Below are 23,497 nucleotides of genomic sequence, written 5' to 3'. Positions count from 1 at the left end.
GTGACAGAGGAGGACGCTAGGGACAGGATGAGGTGGATTCAAATGATCCGTTGTGGCGACCCCTAAAGGGAGCAGACGAAAGAAGAAAAAGAAGGGAGTACTTCTCTGTGCATACTACGTTTCCCAGGATGCCTTGCGTAAATCTACATCATTCTGCGTCAACACCGCGCTGTGCGTGGAGTGACGTTTCTGTAGTACTGGCTAAGTTTGGCTGTTCCGAAACCGACTGTAGCCTCCTTAATTAATGGCCTGTCCTGTCAATAACACGGGTAGGTTTTTTTTTTTTTTTTAAATTGAAAAAACAACAACAACATTTTAACAGTTTAATACTGGTAGTATTATTCTCAATCGTCATCAGCTCCTGTAAGCACAAGCTAACTGTGCTGACTTTTAATGTTACTTATAAAGGATCAGACGTTTATAAGTGTAGTATCTTTGTTTTCGTGTCATTCGAACTCTCTTTGCACTTTAACTCAAGCCAACTGCACAGTTATTTTTCTATCTTTAACTTAACCAAGCTAACTTCAAAGTTAGCCTCGTTAACAGTAAACAAACTACCACCGGAAGGACCGAGCTGCTCCTGTGACGGTCCTGCGAGGACAAGTCCTCAGTTTTATCTTTCATATCAACAGCGTTTAGATTTAAGGTTTCGATTTACATGAGAGGTTGTTGTAAAACGAAGACCTTCGTTTGCAGCAACATTACGCCACCTAGTGCAGGGCTCTAGACTTTTTTCTTAGGTGCACCAGCACAAATGTGAGGTGCATCCAAATTTTTCAACCGAATCTCTTAACCCCACAGTTTTACATGTTCACTTGAAAAAAATTCTGTCCATACAGACAATATTGATTTGTAATTCTTTATTTGGAGCACAGTTCTACCAGAAAGATAAGTTACTGAAAAAGTGCTTGTGCTTAAGTGCTTTGGCACTCTTTGGCAATATTGTAGGCAATGTCAAACGTAATCATCATCTCGGACTCCTCTGAAGGCCTGTTTGCTGCTGCCTGCTGCAAAAAGGCATGGGGAGAGGGGACACTTGGGTAGTGCATTTATCACATCATATAATGTGTTTTCAGGATACACTGTGCGTTTTTAGCGTTTCGATTTGGAACGTATTAGCAGGACTGCCATGGTCTTTCCAAACTCATGACAGTAAATGCAGTTCATCATGTTGTCAGCTTTACTGTATCTTAGCCAGGGAAACGGGTCAAACCACTCTCTTTGAAATACACTACATATACACTTTCCCCCTTTTACTTTCAGTGGGGTTTGGCTCGGAGTCGATCGTATGTGGCTCACTATCTGATGCCGTCTCCAGACCAGTGTTAGGCATAACCTGAGAGGTTGATGGTTCCGTGTCAGAGCACTGGCTGTGAATTTCACATGGATCGGGCCTTAACTTAATAAAAAAGTTATAAATCGTTCTTTTCTCTTTACCCACAGCTACATCCACAGCCTAGGCTACTTACTAGGACTGGGTATTGTCAATGATTTATATAATCAGTACGATTCGATTCAATTTTGACTCTGACTGGTTTAGACCACGATATGGGCAAAATGTGTGTCTGACCACACAGAGACTTTCACAGTTTAGGATACTTTTTTTTTTTCTTTTTTTATTTGAACAGCTGGTCGCACCGGTTGGACCTAGGATTTTTTTTTTTTAGTTGCACCATTGAGAAATTAGGTCGCATGTGCAACCAAATTGGTCACACTCTAGAGCCCTGAGCATCCAAAATTGCTTCAGTTATCTCTCTCTTTTTCTTCCTGTGGGACACCACTTCTGCCTTCTTGCCCTCCATCATTAAACCAAATGAGCCGGTCACGCAGGGCTTTGGTTTGACCAGCGATGTAGCATATTCAGAGAAGATTCATCATGCACTTTCAAAGTCTTGTCACAGGACAGCGCAACTGTAGTGTAGGATGCAGTGTGATTTTTTTATTTTTATTTTTTTTTAAATTATTATCATTATTATCATTATTATTATTGAAGGCTCGTTCCTCCTGGATGGAAATATATAAATGTGTTTTAAAAGCTAATAAGGCTCCCTGACTGCATTAGTGCCCTTTTATTTTCTATGACAACAGCAAAGCATTGGACAAAGAGGTGGATTTTTTTTGTTTTGTTTTGTTTTGTTTTGTTTTGTCTTGTTTTGTTTTTTTTTACTAAAATTTCAGCTGAGCAGCACGGTGGCATGGTGGTTAGCACTGTTGCCTCACAGCAAGAAGGTCCTGAGTTCAATTCCACCATTAGGCCGGGGTCTTTCTGTGTGGAGTTTGCATGTTCTCCCCGGGTACTCCGGCTTCCTCCCACCGTCCAAAGACATGCAGCTTGTGGGGATAGGTTAATTGGATAATCCAAATTGCCACTAGGTATGAATGTGCGAGTGAATGTGAGTGTGAATTGTTGTCTGTCCCTGTGTGTTGGCCCTGCGACAGACTGGCGACCTGTCCAGGGTGTACCCCGCCTTTCGCCCTATGACAGCTGGGATAGGCTCCAGCGCCCCCCGCGACCCTGAAAAGGATAAGCGGAAGCGAATGGATGGAAAATTTCAGCTTCAAGAACCACCTCCTACATATAAGATTCAGTAACAGAAATCCCACAAGAAACTACTAAGGAACAGTGAGGCATAAACCCTTTACGAGAGCAGCTCCCAAATGTGGGTCACTGCTCGACCTGGATACCTCACTGTGACCTGACCTGCAGGTCTGGAGGCATTTTCGCAGGAGTGGCTCAACGAGGCCAAAGAGAATTACGCAGCAGAGCTGACCTTTAGTGCGCTGAGACGCAGCAGTGCAGCGAAGATCTGAAATAACTTTGAGGTCCTGCACACAGCTGAACGGTAAATATTTTGCAGTTTAGATGCGAGTGCTGACCATGTGTGCACAATCAAGCATGCGCTGATTAATGCATGTGGAGTTCTTTGCTCTAATGTGAGACTAAATGAATACAGCACATTTGAATCAAGATCTGTATTCAGTGCATCATTACGGCCCTATTGTTGATTACTATTGATTACATTGTTGATTACTAGCCCAGACACTGGGTTTGTTTTCGGTCATTATCTTGCTGTAGGCACATACTAGGCACATACCAAAGGGCACTGCAGAATGCTGTGGTAGCTGTTTGGGTTCAGGGTGCCTCTTACTCTGTACAAGTCACCGACCTTGGATCCAACAAAACAGCCCCAGACCATCACACTTCCTCCTCCATGTTTGACAGTTGATGCCACACACTGTGGAACCATCCTTTTGCCTACTCGAAGCTGTACAAAGATCCTGTGTGATGAAGCAAAGGTTCCAAATTTTGATTCATCAGTCCATAATACCTTCTTCCAGTCTTCAGTACTCCAATAGCGGTGTTTCATGGCCCAGGCAAGTCCCTTTGTTTTATTCTGGCATCTTAGCAATGGCTTTCTTGCTGCAACTCGTTCTCTCAAACCTGCAGTTCAAATTCATAACGGTTGTGAACAACAGGGTTGGGACCAGAGTAGATGAACTGGATGGACAACCAACTTTGTCAAGTCAGCATTTGGCTTAAGTCACTTTGCTATGTCATTAAAAAAACAACATCATACAGACTGTGTCCACTAAACTAAAATCAACACTAATACCCGTTAAATGTAAATTTTAAAGGGTACTTACAAAAGTCAGTCCACCTTTACAACAAATTCAAAGAAAAAAAAAGTTGCCTTAAACCACAATTATGAACCAGTATGCACGATTGCAGCTATACACACATATGGAAGGAGACACTACATAAATATTTGTCTCAGATTGCAAAGGCAAATCACGAGAAAAACAAAAGATATCACTCTGGGTGCAGAAGTGGACCCATGAGGCACGTGTGCTGCATTTTCTGCACGTTTTAAATGGTGCCGTTGAAATCCACCAAGTGAACAGGTGAAAAAACACAGAGCTGGTAAAACATAAGATCAGCTGTGAAACTATATAAGGGACTGGTAAATTTTAGAAACCAGAGAGACAAGTGGAGAAGAATCAAAGGTGTTTAAGTTGGAACACTGAGGGCAGCTAAACGGGTTCTTCAGTTCACTTAACAGAGTCTGTAGCATGGGTGTGAAGATAAATTAAATTCTATTGTTTAGGAGGAGCACTAACTCTAGCTGTGTTTTCAAATTGACGTTGCTTTAAAATAACACGTTAAATGCCTGTTGCGTTGCCGTATTTTTCTCGCACCTCTAAGGGAGGACCTAAGACACCAAGCAAGAATAATAAGAGAGGGCGTGTAGGTAAATAAAGTGATTTCGTTCAGAGACTGGTTTAACATTCATTTCTCAGAATGGGCACTGCCTACCCCAGCCACCACTTCTTGTCTCTAATGGAAAAATAGTGAATTTCTTTTGATGTGTTTACTGTTTCGCTCTCGTAGCGTGCAGCCTTAGTTGACTTTCTTCCACGCTCAGCCCTTTCCCTATGATGATACACCTCAGCTGCACTTTTAGAAGAAGATGACCTTCAAGGCTTTCTGTCCACAAAACCAGTAGGATGTCGTTTAGCTTGTTGAAAGGACATATTTTATCAAATTCCATGACCTGTTTTCTTTTTCTTTTTTTCTCCACTAAATCCTACTGAGTAGTTTAGGTACTTAAACCTGACCAGACTCACACTGCGAACTCAAAGGAAAAATAGAACTTAAAGCAGAAAGCTCCTCTATGCTTTGGCTCAGGAATTGACCTTCTTCACATTGAAGTGTCCCTGTGTGACACGTGAATGGCTCATATTGTAAGGTGCTTCGAGGTTTTAGTGAGATTGGAAATTTCCATTTACCATCTTGTTTGACTTGCCTCTGCTTTATCCAGAATGCCAATGAAAGGGACCAGATTATGTTCTCATATTGTGTTATTCATAAATGCAGCTTCACTTATTTCCAAATCATCAAAACCTTTTTTGCAGTTTATTTTACTTGATTGAGAGGTAGTGTTTTAAAATGAATTTTTATATTATTGGATCACATCACATTGTTCAATTCCTCAAATTGAAATAGCCAGTAATGGTGAAGTTTATCTTGTGATAAACTATGAGACTTTTGATTTGGTAATGTGGTACTGGAAAGTATCGTTAGTTTAAAGAAAAACTTTTTTTTTTCCACCAGGAATATTGCTTTCAGATAATTAACAGCACTATGCATGCTACCTTACTGCCACGCTTTCATTCCCTGTTGTGTAATTTCAATAGAACATGCATGTTTCTGCATAATAATTGTTGCTTAGCTGGTTTCAGGTTGTTTTGTAGGTAATGTTCCTCCAGCAGTATTGTGTTGTCCATGGATTCTTCCACTGGTTTCACCTGGTTGTAAATACCCTAAGGTATCAGAAGATGGTGGTAAACTTTAATTCTCAAAGCTCAAATAAAGAGGTGTTGTAACATCTAAAACATGGCTGAACATCACAAAGAAAATGGGAAACGGTGAGTTTATGGAAAAAGCAGCTTTGCTGTAATGCCAGAGATTTGTAGTGCGCTCGAGTCACCATGAAGAGTTCCACTATGCAGCGGATATTCCCCTTCACAAACTGGCACATTTACACTCCAGTCATTTGCCTTATAATCATCATTTTATTATTACAGCTTAAAAAGCTGTGACATTGTAAAGAGTTGGAAAATAAGGGTTACAGTTAATAAAATAATTAACAGATGTCTCCTCCTTCCTATGTGGTGACTACAATAATTTTGCTTACAGTGCATCCAGAAAGTATTTACAGCACTTCACTTATTCTACATTTTATCAAGTTACAGCCTTTTTACAACATGGATTAAATCCAGTGTTCAAAATTCTACCCGGAAAAAAAATGTGGAGAAAAAAAAAAGTTAGCTTGAGCCCCTTTGCCAGTAATTACAGCCTCAAGTCTCTGAGCTTGATGCTACAAGCTTGGCACACCTACTGTTGGGGAGTTTCTCCAATTATTCTTTGCAAAACCTCTCAGGCTCTCTCTCTCTCTCTCTCTCTCTCTCTCTCTCTCTCTCTCTCTCTCTCTCCATACATATAGATAGATAGATAGATAGATAGATAGATAGATAGATATAGTTTTGTTTTCTTTACCCAGTCATGTTTGTTGGCGGTTTGCTTGGAGACAATGCATGCCATGTACATCATGCTTCCTAAAATTGATTAAGAGTAATTTGTGGATATTATCAGTCTCAGTAAATCTTAATTTGTTTTTAATGCTTTGTTCCACTGCATTGAATGACGTGACAAATTTAGCTCATCTTTTTTTGCTTGGGAACATTTCTCTCTGGTAAAGTCTGCCTGTCCAAGTATCTGGCTCTCTATTATACCCATTTCTCTAAATGTGACATATTTTCCTGGGATTTAGCCTCAGACTTCTTTTTCTTGCTACAAAATCTCCACATTTGTTGAAACTGGCCAAAAAGCTCCTTCTTTTAAAGCCATTTTGGATGGAAGCTACTGTTTGGCATGTAGTGTTGTGTTTTCCTTCTTCTGGTTCCCTAAAAATAGATGTATGCAAGTTTGAACGTTCCTGTCGGAGGTTTTTTCCCTGCCTCTAAATGGTCTTTGAGTCTGCACGTAGTTAAACAAAGAGCGTGGGTTATTTTACTTAACAAAGTGTGTGCAGTTTGCTTTTATCTCTGCCCATCTGATACACAAAAACGTGTTCTGTGCTTGACTTTCTGACTGTTTTTTTTAAGTAATAAGAAAAAATTCTAGTGGAAGTTTAAAGAGTTTAAAAATCCTAATCTTTTTGATTAAAGAGAGCTTCTGTTAAATATATTTGGTATTAAACATTATCATGCCATGACATTTTTCTTTTAACTGAAGATGGTTCAGATTTTAAGTCTATCTGCCCAAGGAGCAAATCAAACAAATCCAGTTTGAATCCTTCAGAAAATGATTCTGTTACATGATTACATGATGAAGCTTCTTTTTTCTTTTCTTTTTTTATAGTAATGCTGCGTAATTTGTTTGTTTGTGTCTTGTGCTTTATCTTTTTAACCATCAGTGGAGCTGAACCTCACCCTCCTCCCTCTGGAATGGCTTCTGGGCACCTGGGAGTGTGATGAACCAGGAGAGGGCTCCTTCCCCACCATAAAACCTTTCCGTTACACAGAGACGCTGCATTTCAGTCATGTAGGACAACCAGTCATCAACTTCATGTAGGTTATATGAAGAAGTGGCAAATCAAGTAATAACAGATATTTATAGATTGGAACATTTAGTCAATATAACTGCAAGGTCACTGGCTGTTCTGCACGTCAGAATATCTTACGAGTGAACTGTGTGACTTTGAGTTCAGTGTTTCAAGAGAACAGACTCATAAATTATGCTTAAGTTTAACACGCTGGAAAATGTCTTTTGTGTAAGTTTTAAGTTTGTGTATTTCATTTAAATTCAACTGGAATAAAATTAATAAAATCTGCCGATAACAAGAGCTCGTCACCGGACGTCACATGATCTCCCACTGATGTCGTGTTTTACAGGTTCAATGCATTTCATGCCGAGTCTAAGAAGCCCCTGCACAGAGAGTGCGGGTTTGTTCGAATGCAGCCGGGGACTAACAGAGTGGCCTTCATCATTGCACAGAACTCAGGTGAAATTCACGTCATTGTATTCACTTTTTTTTTTTTTCATCAGATTGGACTCTGGTTCAGTTGTAAAGGTCATGTGATGTGATGAGTCCCGATGTACCTTTTGTAAATGTGCATCAGCCTCGCTCGTCATCACCAGTAACCACCCCACAAGCCTGTAGGCCCTACAGCCTGATGGGGTGTTGTCGTCACAGGATTTTGAAACTGATACCATTGATGTGTCCACCAGGAGGCTGAGGGGTAACACTGGTCTCAGCACTGGTGGCCACCAGTATTTTTAAATGAAGGTGAACTGACAAAATGTTTAAAAATGTTATTACAGTGCTGGTAATTTTCTTTTTTTGCTCTGGATAAATCCTCTTTAGGGGACCAAAAGTGTCTCTCAGTGCAAAAAACAACACAATAATGTCTGGATTGCGTTTGGCTGGCTTTTCCTGATATTCAAGCTTACAGGGCCGAGTAAATGTGTTTTACTCATCTGTGTTTTCCTGCTATGACATTCAATAACCACAGGAAAGAAAACTATTTCAAACAGTATTTTTTCAAAGCTTACTGCAGTGATAAAAAGCTTTTATTAGATCACATTTGTGGCAAATTAATTATTTTTTTCCAGTGATTTACCCTTCTTTCAATACCCACACGATACCCCTTGTGTCGTCTGCTGCAGGTCTGGTGGAAATCGAGGAGGGAGAGCTGACAGGGCAGCAGCTGAGCCTGCAGTCCCTGCAACTAGCCCGAACCTCTTTTGCAAAAGAGCCTTACGTAAAGCAGGTAAAGCTAATCCCGAGTCTGCAAGACGCACTCACTGAGCTGCAGAAATAAGAGGATTAAATATGACACTTGGCCATCAAACCTCTTGTGATCAATAAAGTGACTCCTGCTCGCTTTCCCCTCTTTAGATTTGCAGAGTGTTTCAGCTCCGGTCTGACGGGAAGCTGGAGCAGACAGTTTCTATGGCAACAGACAACCAGCCCCTGATGCAGCACTTGCGCATCACCTACCGTCGATCGTCTTGAGCAAGCAGGAGGGCTTCTCATGCACTGAAATAAGTTTCCAGATATAAAAATATATCTGGAAACACTCGATCAATAATTCCAGCTGTGCAAGAAAAACATAAACAAATCTACAGAGATATACCTCTATACTGTTATGTGGTAAAAAGGCTGTGGTATAACCTGTTGAACTGAAATAATCAAACTTAATCTTAACCACTAGTTAAACATCACAGACAATATCAGGATGTTCATGGTGTATATTTAATCTGTAAAGCTATTTCAATGTGAAGATAATAGAAGTACTATATGTGACTGTCACTGCACTATCATAAAATTGTAAGCTAAAGCAGCTGGAGACATTGCACTGTCCTTTGAATGTGGGCTTCAGGGGTTTTTTCTTTTACTGAGTGGCACTATGTAGAAAAGAAAGGACTATTTAAGGCCACTGTTTTCACATATGTGCTCACAGACATCCATGTCTGCGTGGGGGCAGCTTCGTGTGCTGGATAAATTAAATTACTCATTTTGTCTTTGCTTGTTTGAGTCTATTAATGCGTTTCTGTCCTGATGGATGATACAAATCTGATTAGCGTGTGTTAATGCACTGCAACACACAACATCGGCGCTGGAAACACGAGAAGACACTGCAGGCTGACACACGATGACTGTTACAGCCATGGTTTTTAAATAGAAAGCGCCATATAATGTAAACACAGAGCTAAGATTGTGGAGCACCTTGAGGAACAGTTAAAGCTCTGATGTCTTTAGTTGCGTGATATTATAAATCCTCGTGTAAAATTCTATTTTTCGCTCCGTTTTCTTGCCTTTGTAAGAAGAGGGACAAATTGGGTAAAGGAAGCGACTAATTCCCTGCAACAAAGGGGTCCTGTTAACACTTTTTCCACCAGTTGTCTGCCTCAGGTTTTCAAAATGATCTAAGCCGCTTCTTTTTAACCAAATCCAACTCTTCCTCAATGACCCAGGCAGCAATAAACACCCTCACCTCGTCACCCTACAGGGCTGTTCTTTACCACCTCGTATTCCTCACAGCAAGGGTAAGGATGAGCCTGTTATAACAAAAGCATCACAAAAGTCCCGTCTGTGAAGGTTGAAGTTTATTATAGGTTTCATAAAAACTTTTAGACACATTTATAAGTTCACACTTAAAGTGACACCCATCACACACAATCATCCTAAACAGCTGCTGTAGTGGCGTCCTCATACTGCAGTGGTTTGAAATACAAGTCATTAAATAAAAAAATAAAATCATAAATAGACTATTTACAAATCTAAAAGGAAATCAGTGTCCACAAAAATATGCACATTCAGTATATATATATATATTACCATTCCTCGAGTTCTTTGGCCAAAAATGAGCGCAATGAGATCCAACGTTTCTCTTCATTATTTTTAAATGGATCATATTTGTAAAGAGACTCTTTGTGCTTTGGTGAAGTACAATAGAGTTACTCCATGAAGTGTAAACAGTTGAATCCACCTGACATTACTCTTGAGGCGTGAACTCACTTTTTCCAGACTCAAACCTCACAACAGGACCCAGCCAGCTGAGCGTCAGTTTCATCACAAACACAGTTTTCGCCTCTTTAAGTGTGAATATTCTGAGAAACACCACATTAAAACGTCTGAGTGTTTGTCTCTGGAGTATGAACAGCCTCACGTTACAACACTGGAGAAGCCTTGCTTACTACACCGGTTAAAGCAGTAAGATAATACATAGAGGCGGAGTGATATGCCCTTAAATGTCACGGTGACTACTCTTTGGATGAAGGGTAACCACTTCACGGGCTCTGCCGACACTGAGAGAACACAAACATTTGTTGGTCAAACATTTGCTGATGGCCATACACAGCAACTGAAATCTACCGGCAGGCTCAATCCCCATCAATCACAGCGACCCTCTCCACTCCAGCTTTTTATTGACAAGTCTGAGATTTTAATCCCACACATGACACCCCCACTGTCCCACCTCCCACACGCTGTTCGTTCACGGCTCCTTCATGATGTAGACATACATCGTCGTGAGGAAGCACTTGAGGGACTCAAAGGCAGAGGACAGCCAGTTTTCTTCAGGGCAAAAATCCTTTTTCACCACACATTTTGTGATCTCCACCTTAACAAAATGAGACAAAAGGGATATTTAAAAACAAACAAACAAACTTGTTAAATTTCTTGAAGTATAAATATTAAAAGGGAAACTTTGTGCTTCCATTTATTTTCTGATATATAAAAAATTTTACACATACACTTTCAGAATGCACTGCAGCAATGGTGGACACTCATATTGAACAGGAGGTGTTTGTGCAAGTAATTCCTATGAGCCAAAAAGCATCAGATGCTTTGCACACTCCATTTCAGATGAGGGGTTTTTTTTCCTACTCTTGAATCTGTATGATGTCACTGATAGCAGACTTTTGCATCAGGTCTGGCTAGTCACAATTGGGAACAGCCAATCATAAGAAAGGAAGAGAATTAGATAGCCGGCGAACTGAGGAGCTACTAAGAGGACTGATCTAAGGTCAGTAAGGATTATTTTTGAACTGTGAATCATGCAAAACTACCCTGGTACAGTCCACGAATAGACATAGGAGCTGGAAAAGAGCAGACTAGATGCATTTTAGAGAAGAACAGAGTTTTTAGTACTTAAAAATCACACTTAATGTGTGATTAAATTGCAGTTATTGGAATTACCTTTAAAATCATAAACAATGCTGCGCCGTGCTACCTCATTGAACTCCTTAGTCCACATAACCCTAGGGGAGCTCTAAGATCATCAGGACAATTACTCTTAGTGCAGCCTAGATCCCAGCTAAAGACCAGAGGTGACCGTGCTTTTGCCCTGGCAGCCCCGAGCCTCTGGAACAATCTTCCTGCTGCTATCCGCGCCTCTGATTCCATCTATTCATTTAAATCTCAGTTAAAAACTGTTTGACCGAGCGTTTTCAGTTAGTGCACATTCCCTATATTATTTTACCCTTATGTTATCTTCTACTAATGTTCCACTGTATAAAAACTCCCACCTTATATTTATGAATACTCAGTAATTGTATCCTCTAAACTATGCTCTAATGTTTTATTTCTTACTTTGTACTTTTTTTGGGGGGGGGGGGGTACTCTCTTAGAGCCTTTTATCTTCTATCTTATGTTTTAACTTTGTTGTGAAGCACTTTGGTGTACCTTCGGTTTTAAATGTACTATATAAATAAAGTTGCATTGTATTGTTACAAATAAAATTAACTGTTTAAATGAAATTTCATATTTTATTTTCCCCAGTATGTGAGGATCTCAGTATTTTAATTCTAGTCTATAGATGTCATTAGTATTACAGTTTTTGTTTTCTACCTGAATTTGTGAGTCTGAAAGAAAGAAGTTGTAAAATTAATGTTACTGAGGAAATCAAATGAGTTAAATGTCATAATGCCTTTTTACTAGTGGCATTTCTTATTGCAATCTGTTGTCTCTTTTGTCAGTCCACTAAGAGTAAAAATACTGTCTGACTCGGAAGATGCACAGACACACATACACTAAAGTAAAATAAAACAGAGTTTGAATATTATTTAAATCAAGCATGAGAATGATCCACTTTACAGCAGAAACTTTTCATCAAATCATCCAGCAGGAAGCCAGAGTAAGCAAATAGCATCCCCATATCTCAGACTGCTGAAAGACGACTGAAAGCTGACGGAGCTTCATGCACAATCAGCATGTTTGTCATGCACAAAGCAGTGCATCAAATTCAAATCCCCACCCCACCCCTGCACACACACACACACACACAAAACTAGCAAATGCAAATCGCTGTTGTATCTCAAATGTCAACTTTTTATGCATTTCATGTTTGCCCAAAATTTTGCTGAGGCAGAAACTTACCCATCCTCCCCGTCGCTTCAGCCAGGGAACCAGGAATTTGCGGACAAACTGTCCCAGACTGTCCACTAAGATGTGCACTGTAGCCGGATGGCCTTGTCTGACACAGTCCACTGCCAGGGCTCCAGCTACCGCAAACATGGACACCACCTTACCCCATGTTATGCCTACAGGAAAAAACAGACACCAGTGGATTATGTTTAATTATTCTATATCTGTGTATCTGTGCTTCCACAGTTCAAGCTGATCTGGATTTTGTTTATCTGCAGCCACCGAAAATCAAACTGCCATCTTTACCCCACTATAAACATCCCCTCCCACACAAAGCAACACCCATCGCTTTCCAGCCTCATATTCTGTGACCTGACAGGAAGCACAGAGGGCAGTTGGTGCACCTTGTAAATATGAAAGTCAACAAACTGGTGTTAATGCTATCGATAAGGCCACGCCAGGCTGTAAAATAAACAGGTTTAGACTGCACTGCCACTGACGCAGTTTCAGATACGGGAAGGTCAACAGGTTCAAAACTGAACTGTGAATGGAGCAGAAGCAGCGGAGCTGAAAAAGACCAAGTATTTGTCCCGTTACCCAAGAGGCACCGACCTCAAAACAGTCCAATATGATAAATGACGGCATCCGGCCACTCCAGGCAAAGTTTCCAGTGCAACGAGGGATTGTTATAACGAACGTCATTGATGCAGTGCAGGGCTTAATGGCATTGGCCCCCTTTAGCCCTGCTTGCATTGTCATGGTTGCTCCTTAGAGCTGAGCCACAGCCTCTGAGTGTGGCTATTAAAGGATAGAGCTTAAATGAGATAACTGTCCGTGGAAGCTGTCAGAGCACGTCATGTCTCCCTCCCTACTGAGAAGCGGGCCAAGAATAGAGACAAGATTGCCGGGGATAAAGCTGGAGGAGAGGAGGGCGGAAAGAGAAAGAACAGAAGTGGGAGGCAGGCGAAGATGGATGGAGGAGAGATGAGCCGTGTTGATTTTACTGAAGGCGACCACAGAACAGATGACTGTTTCCAAAGGAAGATATGTAGATATGATCCACAGATGCCATATAAATGTCATTCCTTTATGTCCACCACAAAGTAATGACTAACTAAAAGCTTAAAGGGTGGTTTTAAAACAATCTCGAGACTGCAGGAAAAACACATGCCTTTTTTTTTTTTCTTTATTTATAGTCAAGTTCCAACCCGTCCCAGAGGGCTGGGGCTGCCTGGGTTCACCAGTTTGTTGTTCTTGAGGAGGAATCCCACGCCGTTTCTAAAAACGATACCCTCGTGACGTCAAAAAGAGCAGACATTTATCCAGAACACAAGCATGAAAATGTCATTAACCGAGTCTGTGTTTGATCTTTCCTGGTCCCGCGTCAAAGTTTTACCAGACTCTCTAATCTATTCCCAAGGCGCATACAGAGGACATAAAGTCACTCTTTATTTGGATCCTTCAAAATGTCTTTCCTTCTTTGGACGGTTTACAAAACACATCTGTTGTCAAGACAACATAAATAAAAGAATTTAAAAAAAAAAAAGGCACAAGACCAAGACCAGCATGATCGACTTCACCCAAATAGACTCAACTAGAATTTAACCAACAGGCTTTTTGACACATTTGTTCTGCAATGTTGTCACTAGATTAGCACAAATCACTCCTAGCCAGGAATAACAGGAAGAACCACTTGGGCTGTTTATCCAGAGGTAACAACTGTGAATCAAGTAAGAAATTCCACATTCAAGCCAGAGCCAGCTGCTGTTGTCCTAAGCCATCTTCTCCTTGGTTTTAATCTAATGAACCACAGGAATAGCTGACCATATGTTTTTATTAAATAAACAAGTACATCAGAAAGGGACAGCTGAGGCAGAGCAGTTTGGTGACAACCTTGGACACATGCAGAGGAAGGATAGTGGATATACTGGGCAAAGGGTGTTGAACATGGAGCTGCCAGGCAGGAGGAAAAGGGCAAGACCGCAGAGAAGTTTCACAGATGGCACAGTGTTATTTACATGACTTAATATGGGAGAGGCTGTGACAGAGGAGGATGCTAGGGATAGGGTGAGATGGAGATGACCTGCTGTGGAGCCTCCACAGGAAGAGCAAGAAGAAGAATAGGTGCAAGGAAGAAGATGTTGCTAAGCTACATCAGCATAGATTGAGACAGGATGACATTTAGCAGAGGAAGCAGAGGATATTTATCTGTTCCCAGCTCATTAACTTTGAGTCTTTGTTAGTTATTCCAAAGTTCACTTTTTTTTAAAAAAAAAAAAAACCCAAAAAAAAAACCAACTAGATCTTATCAAAAAAAGAGTAAATAAACACAAATTAAAATAACAAAAACAACAAAAATATTTTCACCTATTGGCCAACTTATTTTAAAAATTTTGGCTGGTATCTCCTTACCTCAGTCAATGCACTCTGGACTTCTAACATTTATTCCTAGAACTGGGAAACACCCTTTAGACCCAAGTGGTTAACGCCCCATATCTTTGCTTAATTCTGACCAAAAAATCTTGGCAAAGGTCTTAGCGGGTTGATTAAAAGTAGTAATGGCGAAAATAATACATGCAGACCAATCTGGTTTTGTTCCAAACCGCTATGGTTCAGATAATATTAGGCGGCTGGTTATTTTGCAAAATTATGTTTATGATTCAGTACATCCAACAGTGGCCCTATCGCTGGATGCTGCTAAAGCTTTTGATTGTGTTGAGTGGGATTATCTGTTTAAGACATTAGAAAAGTTTGGTTTTGGTGACAATTTTATTAGGTTGATAAAGATATATGATTCGCCTTCAGCGCGAGTATTGACGAATGGGCTCATATCAGATCTATTTCTTTTACAGAGATCCACAAGACAAGGCTGTCCCCTTAGCCCCGGGCTTTTTGTTATTACTATAGAGCCTTTGGCACAAAAACAGAGAAATAATGTAAATATATTTGGAATTTTGATGGATAATAATCAACATAAGCTTCTATTATATGCAGATGATATGTAGTTACTTATGACACAGCCTGGGAAGTCTATTCCAGCCCTATTAGAATGTATAGAAAGCTTTACGCTGCTTTCAGGGTATCACGTCAACTGGGATAAATCAGAGGCAATGCCTATGTCAGGACACTGCCCTCATACTTTATTTAAACAGTGGGAGTTTCGGTGGTCCGTGAATGGTTTGAGGTATTTGGGGATACAAATTACCTTGGATTACACTAAGATGGTTCGAGCAAATATGGAGCCAATGTTTGAAAGAATAAAAATGGAATTTGGTAGATGGTCCAGGGTACGTCTCACAATATGGGGTAAAATTAGCTGTATTAAGATGATGACTGCACCCATGACCTTTTATATTTTATTAAATATTCCAGATCTAGACTAAGATCTAGACTTTTTGATCCAGCAGTTTCTTTGGGGTAGCTCACCACATTGTTTAAGTATTAAGAAACTTCAAGCGAGTGCAAAACAAGGAGGTTTTTCATTGCTTAATTTCGAATGGTATTATTGGGTGATGAATGTGAAACAACTTAGAGCTTGGTTATCTACTGTTAAACCCATTTGGTCCCATATAGAGACGGAAGTTAATGGCGGTATTTCTCCTTGGAAGGAGCTGTTTGATACCAGTCATAAACTTACCCATCCTATAATTGCAAATGCGAAGACATTGTGGTGTAAATTACATAGGGCGGGTCGCTGGGACTTTATTAAATCTCCTTCGACAACCTTATGGAGTAATAAAAGAATTTTAATTGGAGGGACATCGGTTGGCTGGTTACAGTGGCGTAAGGCAGGCATCATTTATGTATCAGATTTATTTGACTGTGGGACCAAATGTTTTTTAAGCTTTGATAAAATTGTGGAGTTATATAAGTTGCAGCATAATCAATTCTGAAGATAAGCTCAAATACATAGTTCATTATCGAAGTGGCTGGGAACCCCCTTGAGTTGTCCTGTGGGCAGCCCTGTGGAAGTCGTGCTCTCAAGATCATCCTTGGGTAAAGGTATCACTTCTAAGATTTATCATTTATTGCAAGAACGGTCAGCTGACCCGCTCCTTAAAGTTAAGGGCTACTGGGCCCAGGACATGGCATTGGACATATCCTTCAGTTGAACGGGATTCATGTTTTCAAAATGTTAATACTATGTATAAAGAAACAGGCAGTAGATTTATTCAACTTAAGATAATCCATAGGTGGCATCGAACACCGCAATAATTGTATCAATGGAACCTGGCCCCTACGGACGAATGTTGGAGATGTGATGGTCAAAACGCTTTGATTTTACATATCTTATGGAGCTGTTCGGCACTTCGGGATTGGTGGGAAAACATAATGGAGGTAATTTTCAGTGTTTTGAAAAGGAGATTTGGTATCTCACCAAAACTGTCCATACTTGGTATAACCACAGAACTTTCTGATGGAGATTTTTCCAGTTATACAAAAAGATGGGTTATTCAGGCTCTTACTACGACCAAACAGGTCCTGCTAAGACATTGACGGAAAAAGAACCCCCTCCCTATGAAGAGTGGCTAATGACAATGGCTAAGTTGGCGTCTTACGAAAAAGTGACTTATGGTTTATTAGATAAATTGCATCAATATGATTGTATTTGGTCCATCTTCACAAGCTGGCTTTCTGTAACTTGAAGAACAGAGGAGTAATGACAGAGTGGTGGTGTGGGGATTGGTGTGCGAAGAAAGAATAGGATAACTTCCCTTTGTTTTTGTTTTTTGTTTGGTTTTTTGTTGTTGTTGTTTTTCTGTTTGTTTTTGTTGTTGTTTTTTTAAAATTATTTATTTATGCATTTAAGTTCTGCTATTGAAGTTTAAAATGAAATAAATAAAAATTGTTGATGATAAAAAAAAAAAAAATTATGGCTGGTATCATCCCAGAACTCCACTGGTGTAGCCTGCAAATTTTTACATAAGGGTATTAAAGTAAGGCTGTGTCTATGTTAGACTGGATGTAATAATAATAATAATAATAATAATAATAATAATAATAATAACAACAACAACAACCACCAGATGAATTATTTGCCAAAAACAACACCTGAACTATGTGAGGACACAATTACAAGATTTACTCAGAGTTCAAAAATAAATAAATAAATAAATAAATCACACCACCAAAGAGCACAGCTGGAGATTGTGATTTTCTTTGTGCACAACAGCAGTTGCTTCTGTATCAGTACAAAATTTAAGAACAAAAAAAAAAAATAAAAAAAATCAAGAAAATGCAGACAAAATTAAGCACCAGAATTATGTTACATATCTTATAATTGGCTAAATGATTCTTCTTTCAGCTTTAGCCTTATTTGGAAGACTTCACCACAGCGGACAGATCAGCACACCTACATCTACACTCGATAACTATCCTGAAGGAACTCACCCAGGGATTTGTGTCTCCTAGATTTTGAACCGTCTTCGTTAGCACACTATGGAGTTAGCAGCTAGCTTTCTTAGACTAACAGTGACTACAATTCAACCTCATACAGCCATCCGGCCTTCATTCTATTTTCTTAAATGCCCATCCAACCAGTCTCAAGCCTGTCCCGGCTGACAGCGGGTGAGAAGCATGCTACCCCTAACGTAACATACACATTGTAGGGTTACAGAAAGAAACCAGAAGCAACATGGAGGAAAACTCAAAGATAACCTAAGAACATGTAGGCTCAGGAAGGTCAAAACTCAGAAAAGCCAAAAACCAACTAGAGAATCTAAAATCTTTTCTTAGGCAACACCATTATCCCCTGCCGCTCTGCATTAATTTTCCTTCCTGTGCATCGTTTTGAGAGGCCCAAGATTGGACATGCTGGCTTACACTTTAACACTATGCTACATTAAGCCATCCATCCATTTTCTACTGCTTATCCAGTTCAGGTTACACCCTGTGCAGGTCGCCAATCTGTCACAGGACTACTCTATATTAATTAAAGAAAAATGTTTGAGTTCTCTTAGCAAGACACGACAACGCTACCAAGAAGCCCTTTTATGTTCAGCATCCACATCCCAAACTTGGGCTCAATTTAGTAAACTAATGTCTAAACATAGAAACTTGGATGTAGGACTAATTATGTGTTTCAGATGGAGTCTCACTCCACCTACATCTGATTCGCACCCACTCACTCTGAGCCGAATGAGCCTGGTGAAAGCTGCAGAGGTTCACAGTCAGTGCCTCCATAAGCAGTCAGCAGTGAAGGTCACTTCCTGTGCTCTTTTAATTTCTACTGCGATGCATCATCATCATCAACACTGAGCTTCATAACAGCCTTGTACCTGCTGAGAAAATCTCTGTTGCTACACCGATGAAGGCATCCGAAACCATGTTCTCCATGGCAACAGAAATGTTGAGCTGCCGCGCCACGTTCCTGTACAAACTGGGCTGTATACACTCCAGCTCATCGCCTAGGTAACAGAGGGAGAGCAGAAACAAAAAAAAGAAAAGGAGAAAAGTCTGTTAGGAAGTGAATCTGAGCGAAGGAGATTAAAAACAGGTGAACGTGTACCACGTCACACATTTTAACCTGCTTGAATATTGAATTCAAACATTTCACGTGACAAGAGTTCCCTCAGATACCCGTGTGCTGAGAAAAGATAGATGTGAAGAGGAGGGCTGGACCGCTGCTGCCTGGTTTTGGTTCAAGCTGTTCTCACACATGCAGATATAATCCTCGACTCATCATTTGGTCTGAGCTCATCAGAGCTTCAAATGCTCAGTACAGGCTGTATAGACATGTGGAGTATAAGCCTAATGTGTTGCTTTAATATATTGCAAATGTAGCAAATACTCCAGACACAGGATCATAATGTAGGTGATCAGCAAATTCAGTCTCTAATCATTCGCAATTTTCTGGTTTCTTTACCATTCTCTGAAAGCAGGTGTAAATTCAATACAGCCGTTGCTACTTTCTGACATTTTATGGGCCAAACAAATAATCAATTAGTTGAGCAGCTAATCGGCAGATCGTGAAAATGGAATGCATGTTAGATTGCAAATGCATGAAATGTAATGTCAATCATTTCTGAGATGCTTAAACACAACATTTCCTTTCATTTTAAGTATGGTTGTTGGACAAGAAGAAGAAAAAACATCCCAAAGATACCCATTATCCTTTTTTTTATGTCATGCTATTTTCATGACAGCACTAATAATGAAGCAAGGCAATCATAGTTCAGAGGTCATCGATAAGGTGGCATTTATGGAAACTTACCAAGACAGAGAAGCACCATAGACACTTCAGCCAGCGCTGTGTTTGAGGGAGAAAAATTGAGTTCAGTTTTAGACCATCCCAACCCGTTTTGGTTGAGCCTCGACAAGATGTAGTCTCTGCACAGCGCCTTAGACTGGGTCACCAGCTCCTTCTCGGTCAGTGATCGGTCAAACACATCCAGGACCTCTGCAGCAAACACTGAAGACCTGCGCAGGACCTCCATGTCCTCATGCAGGGTGAGGGGGATCTGTAAGTCAGAGAGCCTCTGACCTCTTTCAATCAGCTCAGAGTTCAGTGGTGAAGATAATATGGCAGCTGTGAGGAATAGGAGTAGATGAAAAGAGGTCAGATAAGAGGAAAACGAAGCAGGTGATTAAAAATCCTTGCTGCTACTACACACTTTTTTTTTTAATTCACAAGAATGGTGGGTGAGTGTATAAAGACATTTGGATTCTAAAACAGGAGCAGAAACTTACATAAGAATATGATGGAGGCGTTATTGTTGTGAGTCACATGGTGGGATAGTCAACTTATTGCTACACTTCTTGGATTATGCAACAACAAACGGCGATACCACAAAATGACTGAGGAAATATTTTGTTTCCCAGTCTCGATATAACACACACACACGCACGCACAAACCCATCGAGCTTTTTTCACTGCAGTCACAACTTAACCCTAATTTTAAATCCCTGAACCGCTTTAACACGCGAGAAAAAGACCACGCTTACCATCAGCATATCCACATGATGACAAACACCTGCGCCTGATGTCGCAAACGCGATTTATCCGATTTATTAATTAGCAGACGTTTCAGAGCGAATCTCTGAGGTCTTTCAAACAAAGCTGGACTGTCAGAGCAAACGCATTAAAACTCCTCCACTGTGCAGACAAACCGGCCCAGACAATCAAGCAAACAACGGGCGAAGTTCTGCTCTCTTTTCCACGCAGCGGATAGTGGGTCCACTTGCTTCTCCGAGACGCACCGACGGAGGGGAGGGAGGCGGGTGGAGGACGCCTACCTGTTGTTCCACCTTGCCATTGGCGCGCGGTGGGTGTGCTCGTTTCAGAGCCGGGAAAAGCCCGGATAAGGAGTTTGACAGCCGCCGCCTCCCTCCCACCACAAGCAGCTTCTCACCCCGGCGGACAGAGGGAGACAATTCAACTGTAACTACTTTCATTCACAAATCTGAGGGGCGATTAGCTCGGCTTTAATAGAATAGCCAGTTCGTTTGAATTTCTTCTAATATTCAGCCTTCAACACACTGATGCAAATCACCATTATGCTGTGATTTGAGCACAGGTGTGACTCAGGAGACGATCACCTGCCAAAGTTTATGTAACTGTTCCTGAAGCCAGAATTGTGCCACTGTCAATCCCCTGCAGAGCTCCTTCACGCCGCTAGATGTCCCGCTCTGCTCGTGGGTGTTGTTTGGTAATATCTATGTAGATTTACTGCATTGCATCCTGATCTTTTTATTTATTTATCTATCTAAGATAATGAGATAAGATAGGATAACTCTTTATTGTCATTGCACTGTCATACTTAGTACAAATACAAAGAAATATTTGCTACAGTCATGGAACACAAAAGAAAAAACTCTTAATGTCTTTATATTTTCTGTCATCTATTCAGTCAAAGAAGACAAGATATTTTTTGTTGTTGTTGTTTTCTGCTGTGTGTGTGTGTGTGTGTGTGTGTGTGTGTGTGTGTGTGTGTGTGTGTGTGTGTGTGTGTGTGTGTGTGTGTGGATGTGTGGATGTGTGGATGTACTTGTTTAAACATCTTTTTGAGGACCAAAAATTAGTATCCCATTATACTTGTGGGGACAACAGTCACTTCTGGGGACATAATGCCGGTACTCACAAATTTGAAAGCGTTTTTGAGGCTCAAAAATTGTTTTTTTAGGGTTAGGGTTACAATTGGGTTATGGTCAGGGTAAAGGTTAGGGTTAGGGTTAGGTATTCATTTCTGATGGTTGCAGTTTTAGTAAGGGGCTAAGGAAAGCAATGTCCTCACCAAGATATGAAAATGTGTGTGTGTGTGGCTTTTTTTATTTAGTTTGTTTGGCTTTTTAGAAAACAAGTACTCTAAGTAGGAATAAATATTACAATGTAAACTATATGAAAAATAACAGGTGAAAGGCATTGGTTAAATGTAAGTTTTTTTTATTTGAAAAGACTGTAAAAAAAAAATTTTTAAAGTATGTAAAATTAAATATTTTGTTATTTCATTTCAAACAGTCATCCTCAAAAAAGAGAAAAGAAAAACTGTTATTTGCTACTTTGCTTTTAAATTGCTCGTGTGTTTTAAATTATAAAAACTAATCCAAAGGATTTTTTTGAACTGGCTTCATTAATTTCCCTGCAGTGTTGCTGTTTCTCCTGTGTTTTGAAGACCTGAGCCATTTATCCTCTTAAAATATCCACAACTGAGAATTACATAAAAGCAAAACAGCAATTTGTGCAAACACGGATTCAAACAATGTGGACACAGGAACTCAAGAGAAAACTGGATTTTAAGTGTAGCAAACTGAAACTGTTAAAAAAAAAAAAGTTGTAAAAAACAAATACAAAAATTCAGTATTGTGATAAATGTTAGTGTGAAGATGCTCTGGTTATAAAAGGGTAAACTACAGCTGGATGTGAAACTATGAACGGTCTCTTGTATCTTTGCTTTTTCTCTTTTATCATAATTCTATATTTCAATCGGTTAAAGATGTAATTTTCCTTACATGTTGACTTTTTTGTATAAGTGTAGCTGTAGTTTTAACCTACGTCCTTTCACATTTCCTTTTTCTTTTAATCCCTATAAATGAACCGAATAAAGAGAAAGATTTTATTATTTTTTATTGTAAGCAAAATGCACAGAAAGATGATTTGCAAAGTCAAATCTCAGCAGAGGATTGCAAATGAGCTCCTGCTCAAACAAGGACACCATGCCTCAGATGATCACACTACACATGCTTAATGTTTATGTAACATCTGCCAAGTTAAACTCTGACAGTATAAATATTCCAGACATGAGGACTAAATGCTCAGAGGCCAAAGGAACATCGTGTCACTGTGTTTGTCTAGACAGAAAGCTTAGAGAAAGACCTCGGAGTGAAATAAAATCCCACGAGAACCAAAGTGATACAAAAAATAAACAGAAAACATTTTTTAATGCCAAAAACATAATTGCAAAACTTGACACTTGACAGACAAAAAGCAACTTGGGGACCTTTTTTTTTAGTTTGATACAGCTCTGACACAGTCAGTCTGAATAACTTCTTGCTGCACATTATGTAATTTATTTGTTATTCTATACTCTTGTGGAAAAAAGAAACATCTTGTCCTTTAGGTCTTCAGCAGAAGGGATTGAAAACTACAGTTTCAGGAAGACAAACGCACAGTCATAAATGTACAACACACACATATTTTGAATTTCTTCTTCTTCTGTAACTCAGAAAGTAATCACACACCACTTGCACTTTTACCCCCCTTTAGACAAAAAAAAAGAAATTAGGAATGACGAATGATGGCCGTTCCTCCTCAAAACCAAGCTAATAATCTGCAAACAGATTAGACTTCTGCATGGTGATTCCCTGAAAGAGTGTTTACCTCTCTTGGCATGTTGATTGCTGCTGATGCAGGCTTTATTCACATAAGGATTAGATGAAGCATTATAAAGTTAAGTCATTGTTTTCACTGGGAGTGCACTTACTTGTCCAAACTCAGGTGAATGGGAACATATGATCTCAAAAGATTTTCGGTGTGGCTTCTTGGTTCAGTCAGTTTTGCACAATAAAGTAGTTTTCAAGGCTTTAACATTTAAATGCATGATCAAAAAGAAAAAATAAATAAATAC

The 23,497-nt window shown here is 39.9% G+C and overlaps 2 protein-coding genes across 3 annotated transcripts; one reads left to right on the top strand and one right to left on the bottom strand.

The window, feature by feature from the left end:
- The first annotated feature begins 49 nt into the window (after positions 1–49).
- On the top strand, positions 50–9,088 carry thap4 (THAP domain containing 4). Its single transcript, XM_085253216.1, has 5 exons — positions 50–269; positions 6,978–7,131; positions 7,456–7,565; positions 8,231–8,334; positions 8,463–9,088. The coding sequence occupies exons 1-5, from the start codon at positions 245–247 to the stop codon at positions 8,577–8,579; spliced, it is 510 nt and encodes a 169-aa protein (XP_085109342.1). The 5' UTR covers positions 50–244; the 3' UTR covers positions 8,580–9,088.
- Positions 9,089–9,656: 568 nt separating this feature from the next.
- bokb (BCL2 family apoptosis regulator BOK b) lies at positions 9,657–20,699 on the bottom strand. Of its 2 annotated transcripts, none has more exons than XM_085253214.1 (5): positions 20,379–20,699; positions 19,648–19,962; positions 18,713–18,841; positions 12,447–12,610; positions 9,657–10,689 (listed from the first exon to the last, which is right to left on the bottom strand). In XM_085253214.1, the coding sequence occupies exons 2-5, from the start codon at positions 19,868–19,870 to the stop codon at positions 10,564–10,566; spliced, it is 642 nt and encodes a 213-aa protein (XP_085109340.1). In that variant the 5' UTR covers positions 19,871–19,962; positions 20,379–20,699; the 3' UTR covers positions 9,657–10,563. The 2 variants fall into 2 exon arrangements, with proteins under 2 accessions (XP_085109340.1, XP_085109341.1); XM_085253215.1 differs by lacking the exon at positions 20,379–20,699 and adding an exon at positions 20,124–20,351.
- Between the last annotated feature and the right edge of the window lie 2,798 nt (positions 20,700–23,497).

This window comes from Mchenga conophoros, linkage group LG18, assembly GCF_057382185.1.
Source record: "Mchenga conophoros isolate Kocher_MC1m ecotype Shallow Benthic linkage group LG18, M_conophoros_male_GT1.1, whole genome shotgun sequence".
NCBI classification, from domain to species: Eukaryota; Metazoa; Chordata; class Actinopteri; order Cichliformes; family Cichlidae; genus Mchenga; species Mchenga conophoros.
Note: the sequence above shows the minus strand (reverse complement) of the source record. Positions and strands in the feature narration are given on the sequence as shown.

Excerpts from the sequence above, each read along its gene's own strand:
- thap4 (XM_085253216.1), top strand. The coding sequence starts at position 245 with ATGGCCTGTCCTGTCAATAACACGG. Across the intron at positions 270-6,977 it reads CTGTCCTGTCAATAACACGG|TGGAGCTGAACCTCACCCTC; the intron begins GTAGGTTTTTTT and ends TTTAACCATCAG. Across the intron at positions 8,335-8,462 it reads AAGAGCCTTACGTAAAGCAG|ATTTGCAGAGTGTTTCAGCT; the intron begins GTAAAGCTAATC and ends TCCCCTCTTTAG.
- bokb (XM_085253214.1), bottom strand. The coding sequence starts at position 19,870 with ATGGAGGTCCTGCGCAGGTCTTCAGTGTTTGCTGCAGAGGTCCTGGAT. Across the intron at positions 12,611-18,712 it reads AACAGAGATTTTCTCAGCAG|GCATAACATGGGGTAAGGTG; the intron begins GTACAAGGCTGT and ends TTTTTCCTGTAG. Across the intron at positions 10,690-12,446 it reads TGAAGCGACGGGGAGGATGG|GTGGAGATCACAAAATGTGT; the intron begins GTAAGTTTCTGC and ends CATTTTGTTAAG.